General features: G+C 47.5%; 1 protein-coding gene across 3 annotated transcripts in view; it reads left to right on the forward strand.

Annotated features, from left to right (window-relative positions):
• Positions 1–12,965, forward strand: part of KCNT1 (potassium sodium-activated channel subfamily T member 1) — a 159,082-nt gene that overhangs the window by 106,712 nt on the left and 39,405 nt on the right. For all 3 annotated transcript variants that reach the window (XM_067541596.1, XM_067541597.1, XM_067541598.1), the window contains 5 exons: positions 2,612–2,792; positions 3,958–4,122; positions 5,078–5,214; positions 8,088–8,151; positions 12,643–12,751. In XM_067541596.1, coding sequence (XP_067397697.1) covers positions 2,612–2,792; positions 3,958–4,122; positions 5,078–5,214; positions 8,088–8,151; positions 12,643–12,751 — 656 coding nt within the window. The remainder of the gene's footprint in view (positions 1–2,611; positions 2,793–3,957; positions 4,123–5,077; positions 5,215–8,087; positions 8,152–12,642; positions 12,752–12,965) is intronic.

Raw genomic sequence — 12,965 nt, forward strand, 5'->3', positions numbered from 1 at the left:
ACAGAACATCAGCCCTTCAAGGTCCTTTGCTTTCCCCTTCTCTAGAGCCTGGGGGTAAATGTGACTTGAGAAAATAAAACCCCTCTGTTCGATGCATGATGTGTTAGTTTTTGTTTTGTTTTTTTGTAACCCAATCACGTCAGCCCAATAGAGAGAATTTTTCAATTACACTTTGGAGCATGGCCCCTTGGATGATGACACGTGGCAAGATACAAGATGGACCAATTACACTTTTATTGCCTGTGGCTATGATCTGCGGCCAAGTGCTCTTCTAGATGGTTAGAATTATCATGTGGCTGCATGGCTAGAGGTCAGATACAAAGGCAGAAGGGTTGATCTATTGATTTTTTTTTCTGGATTCAGTCAGCTTGTTGCTTCAGTTATTGGAGGTTAGAGGAAGAGAAACTTCTTTACTAAAAGCAGTGTTGATTCAGAGGTGGTTTCACCCCCTCCTACATACTGCTCTTGGGGTCAAAGAGTCCTTTTAATGCGCACAGACACTGGGAGGAGGAACACAACTGAAGGGGCCTCCATAGCAGAAGCTGTCTTGCTCTCAAAGGTCTAATGGAAAAGTCAACAAAACAGACTTTATAAGTTACCATTTGCACTTTGCTGGTGCTATTTCCTGTTGACCGGAATAATGAAGAATGGTGTGGTTGGGGGTGAATTTTCATGCCACTCAGTGGGGGCCGGGAGGGGTTAACCACATGACCCCTATTGGCTTTCATTGGAGGAGTGCACCAAAACCCCATGCAGTGATTTGGAAACTTGCAGGAGATTCTACCCATGGCCTGCAGCAGGAATTTTCCAGCCTGATTCCAGAGAACTCTCTCTATGTATATTGAGAGAAGCATCATGGTTTAGGCCTGTTTATCCAAACCAAATTTAATTCCCAAGCATTTTTATATTCATCCATCACAAATTGTACAGGGCCAAATTCTGGGTCCATTGAATTCAATGGGAGCGTATCAATGGTGTCAGTGGGGGCAGTATTTAGTCTTATGTGATTAAGGTCCGTATCTGGTGTAAATCAGCATAGACCTCGATGGAGCTACACCAGTTTACACCAGACAGAACTGACTCCAAATGTTCAGAACACGTTTTTGTAGCATTTTGGGTTTGTTTGTTTTTTAACTTCATCAGCAGTTCTGATGGCGGATAAAAGAATCAATTGTGCTCCACTGACTGAGAGCTTCTCTTTATCTTGTTTGGTCTTCCTGAACATTTAGTTTCAGGCAGATCAGTTCCTATTTTAGGAACCAATGATCATCATTAATTACATGATTTTAACAGAAACATTTTAATTGGTGCATGCCAGGATCATAGCTGGCTTCTCTAAGTAAACATGGTGTGAGCAGGGCAATAATTGCTGTAACAGCCTGGGTGAATCCGGTGATGTTCAGAGGGGAGGGTTTTTTGGACACTAGTTCAGCAGTGATGGCTTGTACATTAAAGGCCATTGCACTTCCTAAATATGCTGTTCAACTGTGGGAGGTTACCATGGTTGCTGAATTTCCATTTGTCTAATGGGCCGTGGAGGCATCTGCTAATTAATGGAACCCTTTACTCTGTGCATTTAAAACAAAATGGACTTCTTTTAGATATTTAGTATCTTATTAGACCTTTGGCATTTTCTTACCTCTCTCCTGGTCTGGACCTTAAATGGACCTCCACTGGTCTGGACTGATCTGGACCAGTTAAACTGTAAGTGGACAGAAAGTGACGCAGATGAGCATGATAATTCTAAACATCCTGACAGGTCTTTTTAAATAAAAACAAGTCCCTCACATTAATCTAATTTCTTACATAGTCATTACACTTTGCCTTTAGAAACTCTTCCCCTCTGTGGTGCTATATGTATTTCCTGGCCTATTTGATGGCACTAGAATTAAATTCCCAGGCTACCTATATGTTATTTCTGTTCGCCAAGATGACTTTTAAACTTTTAAAGTTATGATGACTGACTACTGAGGAGATTAGCTACTTGGTTCCAGAGGGTTTGTGTTTCCAAGGAGAGAGGCACACAAAAGTGGTAGGGTGGGGAGTGAAATGCATTAGCAGCATCACGCTTGCTGAAGAACCTCGTTTGAAGTCAGTCATGAGACTGAGCGCCCGTCATGTCGTCTGAGTCACGTCAAGGAAGGGGTTCAGGACTGAATGAGCTTCCTGTTTACCTTTCTGCAACACTCAGTTCAGAAGAAACATCAGGCCTCGGAATCCATGCCACCTACATAAGTGATTTCATACTACATGAGCATGTGACCTGATGTCCAGAGTTTGGGGTAATGTTCTGATGAGCATATTAATGTAGGGGGGAGAATTATGTGGACCAAACTGAACCTCTAAACTATAAATGCTATAAAGCTGGCCAGATTATCCCTGATCTGCTGAAAGCACTGGTGATACACCAGGAACAAATTCTGTCCATGAATCTAGTAGCTTCAAGACTTCTTCTAGGGCATCCTCCTGCAAGGACCAGAGGGCCTTCATCCCGGCCTGACCTCATTAGGAGTGGAGGGCATTATACATTGCAGGATCAGGAACCTGGTGTTTCATGGAGTGCTGTGTGAAAGCCTAATGGATACATGCTCCCTTTCCCCTCTCCCTCCAGAACCTGTGGCATCCAGCATTTAGAAAGAGCCGGTGACAACCTCTCCCTCTTTAAGTCTTTCTACTTCTGCATCGTCACCTTCTCCACCGTGGGCTATGGAGACGTGACCCCCAAGATCTGGCCCTCACAGCTCCTGGTGGTTATAATGATTTGTGTTGCCCTCGTCGTGCTGCCCCTCCAGGTAAGGGCAGCGCAGCTGTGAAGAGAAAGATGCATTGAGCCCACATTAGAAATGGCAATGTTTCTGGCATATCATGGCTTGTGAGAAGCACCGGCAGAAGGGGGATTTCCACCTGACTAGCCAGTTGAGTGGGGAGGTGGTTTGAGATTCCCAGAGGAGACAGAGGAATTCTCAACTCATGGTACAGAGGGAATTTAGTTTCTGCTCTGTTGGGGCGCTGTCAACAAACCACTGAGGCGTGGCATTTGATGCATCACGTCTGGGAGCAAACAAGCCAGTGTTCCTTCTCCACCAGCCATCAGCATGATGTGGCAATGACAACCTATTGCCTGAAGTTTTCACTTCCTGTCACTGCTTAATGTCAGGTGAGGGGAATAGGGAAATGTGCTTAGAAAAGGTATTCCTTTGGGACTGAATATCAAAAGTATATTTCCTTCCGAATCTGTCCTTAAAAAGAACAAGGAAAAGATTGTGGGTGGGCATGCACGCACGCTAGCAGGATAGCTGGAAAACACGTTGTTGCAGTTATGGCCCAGAAATGGCTGAGATGGCATGTGAGGGAACCATGGGGGGAGTTTTGTCACAAAGGGCCATACGCAAAAATGCATCTCAGCCATTGCCCCATCACAAGAGATATTCATCAACGTCATAGGAAGTGTTCTGCATATGCTATGCTGTATGTGATGTGTGTTCATTTTAACATGTATACATGTGTGTTGAGTATACATATGTATTGCAATACGGGCATATATAGCACTGTACACTACAGAAAAACTCAGGATGTTTGTCATTTAATGCTTCTTGAAATGAAGCAACCCATTTCCAAGAGAGTGTACAGGTGAATGTCAGTGTACAGTGTACAGGTGAATAGGTCTATCCTATCTGTGTCTTCTCCATTCTCTCTCGCTCTCTATTACAGGCATTTGCATGATGCCCATCGTCACAGCATAACACACATTGATTACATTCCTGTGTATTACACACAACACTATACATGTATAAACTTTACTCTCCTTTGTCCAGAGCTCTCTTAACCTTGCCCAGGTGTACATGGCTAACCATTATATCGATGGCTGTGCAGTTTGTAGCAGTGAAAGTGCTCTGAATCTTTGAACGTGTTCGGCCATCCCATGTTCAGAAATGAGCCGTCTGCCTTTGTTTGCAGTTTGAAGAGCTTGTGTACCTCTGGATGGAACGCCAGAAATCAGGGGGGAATTACAGCCGCCACCGAGCACAGACAGAGAAACATGTTGTCCTTTGTGTCAGTTCCCTCAAGATTGACCTCCTGATGGACTTCCTGAATGAGTTCTATGCCCATCCCCGACTGCAGGTAAAGGCAGTGGCGTCTTATTTCAGGGCTACCGTTGTTAGCAGTTGAACAAGGGTCCTTACTGGTGGTGCTAGACATTGCTGTGGGTAATACGTGCACTGCACTGCAGTAGAAAATACCAGTTCAACCAGATTAGTCTTCAGTGTAATCTGGTCATTAGTTTCAATTCACCATACAGAATACACAAATCAGATACGCAAACAGCACAGAAAAAAACACATATTATAATAGTCCTAGTAGATTCAGTAGCTTGCAGTACTTACCTGCCTAAATGACACAACGTACCGGCAGTACGTACCTGCCTCAGTGCCTGGGCTATTTTGGGTTTTTCTGCCGCACTTGTTGCTGTAGTATCCAGGCATATTGAAAATGCCTATACAGATTTGATTTTTTTTTTCTATTAAAAAGTGTTTACTGAATTGAATGACTTATATATAAATAAACTGTTTGATTCTTAAACCCCAGAGAAACGTACCCAGCTCCAAATGGAATAATCCAGTCTAATCAGCGCAGTTTATCAGTGAATGGATGTAACTTTCAGCTCACTACTATTAAGAACACCTCACGTGCATCTTGTATTTGCCTCTAATTCAAGAACCAATAAAGATTTCGCTGTCGTCACTGTCAGCCTTGGCTCAATAGAGATTTCATTTTTTAAGTCCTGTTCATTTCGCTAAATACACAGAGCCCCACTTTTCTGATCCAAACGTGCAGCCCTGTAACAATTCAGTTGTCAGATGTGCCTGAATTAGCGCTATTATGCAAAGGTGACTGAGGTGCTTCCAAACACTTGTGCTGTCCCAGAACTGGTGCAGAGTGATCTCAAACCATTAATAGCGCAACACAGAAAGCTGTATGGACTGGCCTGTTCATTCTTGATCTTACTGAGTCGGCACATGCATGCAGACTATAGCACTGTCAGGCTTACAAGCAAACGCTGGCTTTTCTCTTTCAGGATTACTATGTAGTGATACTTTGTCCGACAGAGATGGATATACAAGTTCGGCGGGTCCTTCAGATTCCTCTGTGGTCTCAGCGAGTGATCTATCTTCAGGGCTCTGCACTGAAAGATCAGGATCTGATGAGAGCAAAGTGAGTATAGAACCAGTCCTAGCAAGAACCACAGAGGTGGGAAAGGGAAATAGTCCTCCAAGACTCCTGTTATGGCTACCAGCATAGGCGGTTGCTTTTATTCAGTGCAGGGAATATGCATGCCCATATTGTAGCATTGATTACACTGCTGCTATTCATCTTCCTAGGTAAGCATGGGCGAGTCAAAACACTCCAGCAGGGAAACCTCGCTCACTGGTGGATGGCCCCAATAGCCAATCTAAGCTATAGAGATTTTAAAAGAAGAACACTGGACGTTTCAGTACAAAGCTCCCGCCAGTGGCTAGAATCCATTGTTGGTTAAAATGAATGCTACCTGTATGCTATTGCCTGAAGATCTGGACCATTCCCATCAGCCAGACACAAAGGTGAAAGGATGCCACGAAGAAAAGCAGCTTACTAAGGCCTGGTCTACGCTAGAAAGTTAAGTTGGCTTAACTACGTTGCTCAGGGGTGTACAATATCTACTCCACTGAGCTGTGTAGTTATGCCCACCTAACCCTGAGTGGATACAGTGCTAGGTCAATGGAAGAATTCTTCCTAGCTACCGTCTCCTGGAGGGTGGATTACCTATGCTGACAGGAAAACACCTCCCATCGGCATAGGTAGTGTCTACTCTGAAGCACTACAGCAGCGCAGCTATGCCTCTGTAGCATTTCAAGCGTAGACAAGCCCTTATTAAGGACGTACATCTCAGGGCTGAGAGCTCAGGATACATCAGTAATGGATGTAAACAGCAAAGCCCACATTTAAACTCACTGGATACGAAATGGAGGAATGTACCCTTCAGTGTGGCCTTGCAGGCTAACCCCAATTCAAACAGTCATAAAAGATTCGTGCACCTCATACAACAATTTTCTCTGCCGTTGCTGTCAAAGTCTTAAAAATAGACTTCAGATACTTGAACTCTAGCTAGGGGTCCTTCATTCTGGGGATAACAAGGTGAGGGGTGGACTGGAAATGGAATAACGGGGCTTTGAAATTTCTTTAAAGCCTGCCAATTACTAGTTCCTTTTGAATCCAGTCCTAGCCTAGTAGAACTCTTTTAAGAAACTCTGCACTTAGCTGGTTATTAAGGTGCTTAGAATAATGGATTAACCCCGCCGCACTCACAGAGCTCTTTTTTTCCTATTTCACTTATTTGTTCCTTTTCCTTTCCTCCTGTCTCTTTAATGCTCAGAGTGTATTTACGAGTTCACAGGACAGTTTGCACAAAACAAAACGGTGAAACTAATCTTTTATTCTCCTGGCTCCTTGTGTGTCTCTCTCCATTGCCTTATAAATACCTATTGAGTAAATTTGCTTTACATTGTTCGCTGTGTCTGCCGAGGTCTCCTTGGGAAAATGACATTGTAATTAAAATCCAAGAGAGAGAAATCATGTTTAAATCAAGCTTACTGGAAAAAAAGAGAGGGTAACACAAGCCGTCACACAATTTCGCCTTACAATGACATCGCTCTACAAAAGCAGTGGAAAGCACCATTGAAAATCATACTGACCCATCCCCGCTGCCTTGCCTGCTGCATGTTTATTATTAATTGTGTTTATTACAACAGTCCCTAGGGCTGCCGGAGGACAGGCATTAGGAACTATATAGACGTAGGGCTTGTGTTCCCTGCAGAGTTAACTCGAGTTTTTCCGGCGAGCGTGGGAGGGGCCTTATCTCTTTCTTTTCAACACACAAAACTCTCTCCCCTGAGCACACTAGTTCTTTGCATTCAGGCTCACTGGCCTGTTGTGGGGCTTAGGTGAACACCCGAGTGACAGGGTAGCCTGCCCTCTTTGCAATGCAAATGCCGGCTAAACCACTTGAGCGCTGCGCGTCCTCCAGTGTGCACACCGCACGTGTGCCCAGAAGACAACCAGGTTCTCCCACAATTCACTGGGAAAGAATCATGGAGTGGCTGAGCTTTCTGCAGAGCGAAGGGCGATGGGATGTGAACCCAAAGTGCTAATGCCTCCCACGAGGGAGTGCAGTGCCAGGGTGGACGCAGTCAATAGACACACGCGCGTGAGCATGGCTGCTCGCCCCCAGGCTAACCCAACGTGGGTGTGCTGTCCCGGGGCTGATCACCCAAGTTAGCTCGGTGCTGAAGACACACCCCTTGACGCAGTCCCCTCCCTGAAGAGTTTTCAGTCTAGATGGATGAGACAGACGCAGGGATGTGACATACGACAATCAGAGCCGCTTTCCACTGTCCACAAAGTGTTTCGTGGCTGTCGCCTGCTGGAGCCAGAGGCTCTGCTGTTTAATTACCTGAGCCATGCCAGGTCCTCCCACAGCTGAAATAACTGTGGGAAAATAATGGCTGGCTTTCTGTGGCGTTCACAGGCGCCTGTGCAGAGAGCTGGCCGGCTGCTCGCAGCCCTGTCAGCTCCCTACGGGGGAGGTGGTGTGGCGTGCCCCAGAGATACTCAGGGTTGTGAGACAACTTATCGCTACCTGCCCTTGCCGTGAAATAGCCTCTAGCTCCACAGGCCGCAGACTCTCTCTCTGGGCAGGTTGCTTAACCGCGGGACACACACAAATTACCACGCTAGTTGTCCACAAGGGAACAGCGTACGCTCGGCTTGACTGGTTCAGCTCGGTCCTTTCTAACATCACTGCTGTTCCCATTCTGATGTGTTGAATTTGCTAACAGCAGCATGGAATGGCCTCCGTGCAGGTTAGCTCTGCTCTTTCTTGTGATGTGACAGGGCGGGCGACCTGATTCCTGGCAAACATTAGCAGTGCCCATGTGTGCCGTCTTTGATGACCACTCAGAAACCAGGCCAAGAGACTCTCTGGCTGAGTTTCTGTGAGATACACAAGTTTGCTGGCTGTGTGTGATACATGGAACCCTTTCTTTTTGCAGGATGGATAATGGAGAGGCCTGTTTCATCCTCAGCAGTCGAAACGAGGCGGACCGCACGGCCGCGGTAAGACAGGGCTGGGTTTATTGTATATTCAGAGCTGTTAAAGCCAGTAAGGACCATTATAATAATCTAGTCTGACCTCCCGCATGACCAGGCCAAAGAACTCCCCCAAAAGGAGGTGGTAGTCAGCAGAGTCTGGTTCCATCTATTGACCTCTGGGTTATGGGTGCTAACAAACTTACAATGCTAATATTAATTGACATTGCCTGGGGCAGGTTATCCCATAACTTCCTAGTGCAGGGATCCTTGCACTTTGCTCTGGAGCATCTGCTGTTGAAGACAAGGATACTGGACAAGAGGGAGTCCTAGTGTGATCCAGTATGATCATTCCAATGTTTCTCTCCTTAGTGTCAAAAACATCAAGTGCATTCAACAATGGGCTGTCTACCGCTCCCCAGCCAGAGGCAGTGATGCTTTTTTGCCACCTCATGATGCTTTTATCATTTGTGTATATGGTACATAAGCTAAGATTGGCAGACCTGGGGCTTGGAGCTCACCGTGAACTTTGTGAGCTAAAAACCTCCCCAGCCTGCATGCAGTGAAAAAATACCCAAGAAGACAGGCCCAAAGACATCGGAATGAGGAAGCGAGGTATGGGATCTCTGAACATGCCCAGATAAAGCTGAGGGAAGGAGAACAGGTGAGAAGTTAGAGCAGAGATGGTGAGGTTATCCACACGAGGGGCCAGGTGGCAAAGAGATCATGATCCATCAACACAAGACACTGACATTGGGAAGAGCAGTATGAGAGGGTGGGGGCCAATTTGGTTGTGAGAATAGAGGGCTGACCACAAGGGCTGAATACACAAGTGCCTGTCAACAGAATGAGTCAGAGGCATACTCCAAACCAGGGTGCATGAAAACCGAGGTTCTCAACCCAGGGGTCACGAGCTGCAAGGAAGGGTCATGAAAAGGTATCAGGAGGTCACAACTCACTGGACTCTCCCCCTAGTGCTAAATAAGAGAGAAGTCCTGGTTGGACAGGAGGGAGAGTCCTTGGGGAGTGTCCTGGTATGCAAACCGGGGTCCTAGAATGACAAAGAATGAGAACCGCTGCATTAAAATATGGTGGCATTTTGCAACCTTGGTGGTGTTCCATGTTCATACGCGTGCCGCGGGGCTTTGTCCATGTTGCTGAACAGATTCCCCTGCTCCTGTTTGCTGGTTTTGCCCCTTTCGTGATGGTCTCTGTGTGTCAGGTTGTCTCCCGGGCTGGTACGTATTTACCGACATGTATAAAATTTGAGCCAAGGCTCAGGGCTGCCGGACAGGCTGGAGGGACAGCATGTGGCAAGCTACAGCCGTGCCAGCTTTTCAATTACAGGGAAGCCACAGGCTGGTCTGCGGCCGCAGCTGTTTGAAGTGTGCGTGATGCCATCAGTTCAGGACTGTGACTTTGCCACGGCCTCAGGGAAGGGGGGGGGGGGTCATGAGGGAGAACGCGCAGGCTTGAAAAAACCTGCTGAGGGGCCAGGTCCCCAAGGTGTTCTGCTGCCAGGCTAACTCCTGAGTGAGGAGACAATAAAGACTTCACCCTTTTTAAAATGAAGAGTAAAGTGCAGCACGTTTCCTTTGGGCCATTCAGTGTGTTCGGCTGGTCAAGTGATTCTTTACTGTCAAAGCTCAAGGACAGCGTTAGCTCGAAAATGTAAGAAATAATTACGAGTAGCTCCTGCCAGGCAGCTTCCACCAAGTTTAATACCTGTAGCTCTCCAGGGTATGCTGGGGATAGCTGAAGTGCTTAGAAAACAGAACTCCCTATCCAGTCCATGTAGGCAGTGTTGCATGCTGCAGTGACCCAGATTTGGGCATGTGTTGTGAAGATAGTTTACTAAGGCCTTATTTCTTTAATTCTCCCACCATGGCACTAGCAATGGTGCGGCTCCACCGGTGAGAGCCAGGGCAGGAGCACAAGGGGAGACTGGCTAATGATGTCTTTGTCAACATGTCCCGTAGACCTAGAATTAAATGGCGCAGCAGTAAAACAGCTTGTGCCTCACATATGCCAGGACAGGCATGCTGCTAAATCCAATGGAGCTTCAGCAATGTCAGTGCAACCATGAGCAATGTTTAAGACGAAAGCTAATGTGGGTTTAGCCACACACACTCAGTGTGGTGCTCTGTCCTCTTCTAGGATAAGCCACGCACGGATGATGACTGATAGGCCAGTCTCTCGTTGGCCTGGTAGCTGGCTTGTCAGCCAAAGTACTGGAGTGCTTTTCAGAAACGCCAAAGACGTGGCAAATTACCAGTTTGCTAAAAGTGTTAAGACAAATATGAGTTCCAGAGGGGTAGCCGTGTTAGTCTGTTTCCAGCAAAACAACCAGAGTCCTGTGCACCTTAAAGACTAACACATTTATTTGGCCATAAGCTTTCAGATGCATCTGACGAAGTGGGTTTCTGCCCATGAAAGCTTATGCCCAAGAAAAATATGACAACCTTGGACACAGCCCCTTGCTCTCTTTACTGAGCAAGGAATGTCCTAACTGCAATAAGAAGGAATATAAAATGGAGTAAGCAGCAGATGTTGATTATGCAGTTGGAAATGTCTGATGGAAAGTCTGGAAATCTACCAAAAATAAATATATCTGTATGAGAAAAGAGAAACGGAACCAAAACTGTAAACAGCCTTGGGTATATCGGTACTGGGCCGTAAACAGGTAACCAGAAGCAGACAAAGAACAGAAGCTCCCTGTCGCCATCTGTAGGACTGGTTCTCACAGACTGTGCTAACTACAGTCTTTCTGGTAGGTGCTGTCTAATCAACCCATTTTCTAAGTACAGCCGCTCACTTATTCCAGGCCTCTTTGATTACTGAATAAACTCAAACCTCACTAAAACCCTGGTTGGTAGCAAAGTGGCAGCGCAGAGGCTGACAAGCCTGCTACTAACAAAGCTGGCAGTAGCTGCTTGTGCTTTGAGATCAAGGAGTCTGGGATTCAGTCAGGTGGATTTAAGTGCGTCCTGTAAAACTCTGAAGGGAAATGATGATAATGTTTGGATACTTCACTGGAACCAGCGTGACACCAGTGGTCAGACTGGATGGCTACCGGAGAGGGCTGGAAGGCCGATGTATCAGCCAAGTCCCTTTCCCCTGGTAGCTGAGCAGGGTTTATTCCCTGTTAATTAACACACCTGGAGCCAATCAAGGCCCTGCCCAGGACTTGTTAAAAAGCCTCCCCTCCAGAGAAAGGTGCGGCTGGAGTTGTGGGAGTGAGGCGAGCTAGCAGAGAGTGTGAGCAGGCCAGACGCTGTCAAGAGCCGGGAGGGTTACCGAGAAGGAGCAGGACGCTGGCAGGAGAAGACACTGCAGGTACAAAGAGGGCAAAGGACCTTTCCCAGGCCTGGAGTCCTAAGGGAAGAGACCCTGCCAGAAGGGACAGATTGAACTGGACATTTGGTTTGGGCTAGGAAGGGTCCCTGTCTGAGCAGGGTGCGGACATTAAGTCAAGGGGCCCGGGGAAGTAGCCCAGGGAAGCCAGCAGCTTTCCCAAAGCCACAGTGTGAGGCTGCTGCTTGTAGGGTCCCTGGGTTGGGGCCCGGAGTCGAGGGAGCGACCAGCCCCCCACCCCCAATCCTCCATCAGCCCCATCAGGGGCAAGAACCCCACCGAAGAGGCAAGGGCCTAAGAGAACCAGAGGCAGGACTGGGAGCCAGCAGGGGGCAGCCATCTTAGAGTGGCTGCATTACCCTCCCCCACCACTGGAGGGTGGAAGAAACACTAGGGGGTGAAGCAGTTCCCTGACCTGCCGCTGGAAGGAAGCGCTGGCCCCGCCGGGGTGGAGGAAGAGCTTTGTCACACCAGCTAAATGAGAGGCACTGTCTGCCTGCTGGCCTCAGGCTGGAGAATGAAGAGGGTTGGCGGGGGAAGGACATACAGGGGTGATGTGGGAAGAAGTGACTTCCAGCGTGAAAGTCAGGGTCTCTTTAGGACCCCTTCTAGATCCGTTTTCTTTAGGCAGGGAGGAAACTGCACTTGAATAGTGGCAACAGAACGAATTCAGCGAAGGGCGGCGCTCCTCTGATAGCAGGGATAATGCGTACCGAGTTATTATTTACCAAGATTTCAGGCATATCTTCTCCTCAGATCCCCTGGGGCAGACGGTCGGGGGTGTCGCCTTCCGTGCCATTGGGACGACCCAGATTCCCACATTTACCTGGTGTGTGTTGCTTTATCAAGGTCTGTGTATGTAGTGAATCAGTTACAGTTGCGGATTGGGATGCCAGGAGGTTCCAGCCGGGGTTTTCACAGGACCCCAAAGGAAATTTTGCAAATCCTAGACTGAACTCCTTTTATTTTTACTGTTTCAATTCAAGTCTCCACGTTTGTTCTAAAGGGCTGCCTGGGAGGGTTGGGTCTCTGCAGTGATCCTGGCAGTGCTTGTGTCTCTGTGACCACAAGACGCCATTGCTTGTGAATTAAACCCAAAACATGGAGGTGCTGAACTGCCCGAGGGCTGTTTATAGCATTGCTCTTGCCTTTCTCTTTCCTCAGGACCATCAGACCATCCTGCGGGCCTGGGCGGTGAAGGATTTTGCTCCCAACTGCCCGCTCTACGTTCAGATTCTAAAGCCTGAGAACAAGTTTCATGTCAAGTTTGCGGGTGAGTTCTGTGTGGTGTGCGCAGATGTGGGCTCCCCCCGGCAGGCCAGATCTGCTTGTCTTAGCCACACAAGGAGCCCCGGCGGGAGGCTTATTCAGAACACTGCCACAAGTCTACGCACGTTCTTGAATATTCATTGCAGCTCACCACCGATGGGTTCCAGTGTTTCTTCCAGCCACCAGTGTGAACCTCTCGCTGCCAGAATATCCACTGC

This window comes from Emydura macquarii, unplaced genomic scaffold (genome assembly GCF_026122565.2).
Source record: "Emydura macquarii macquarii isolate MOO-44397 ecotype Brisbane River unplaced genomic scaffold, CSIRO-AGI_Emac_v2 contig_691, whole genome shotgun sequence".
Taxonomy (NCBI): Eukaryota; Metazoa; Chordata; order Testudines; family Chelidae; genus Emydura; species Emydura macquarii.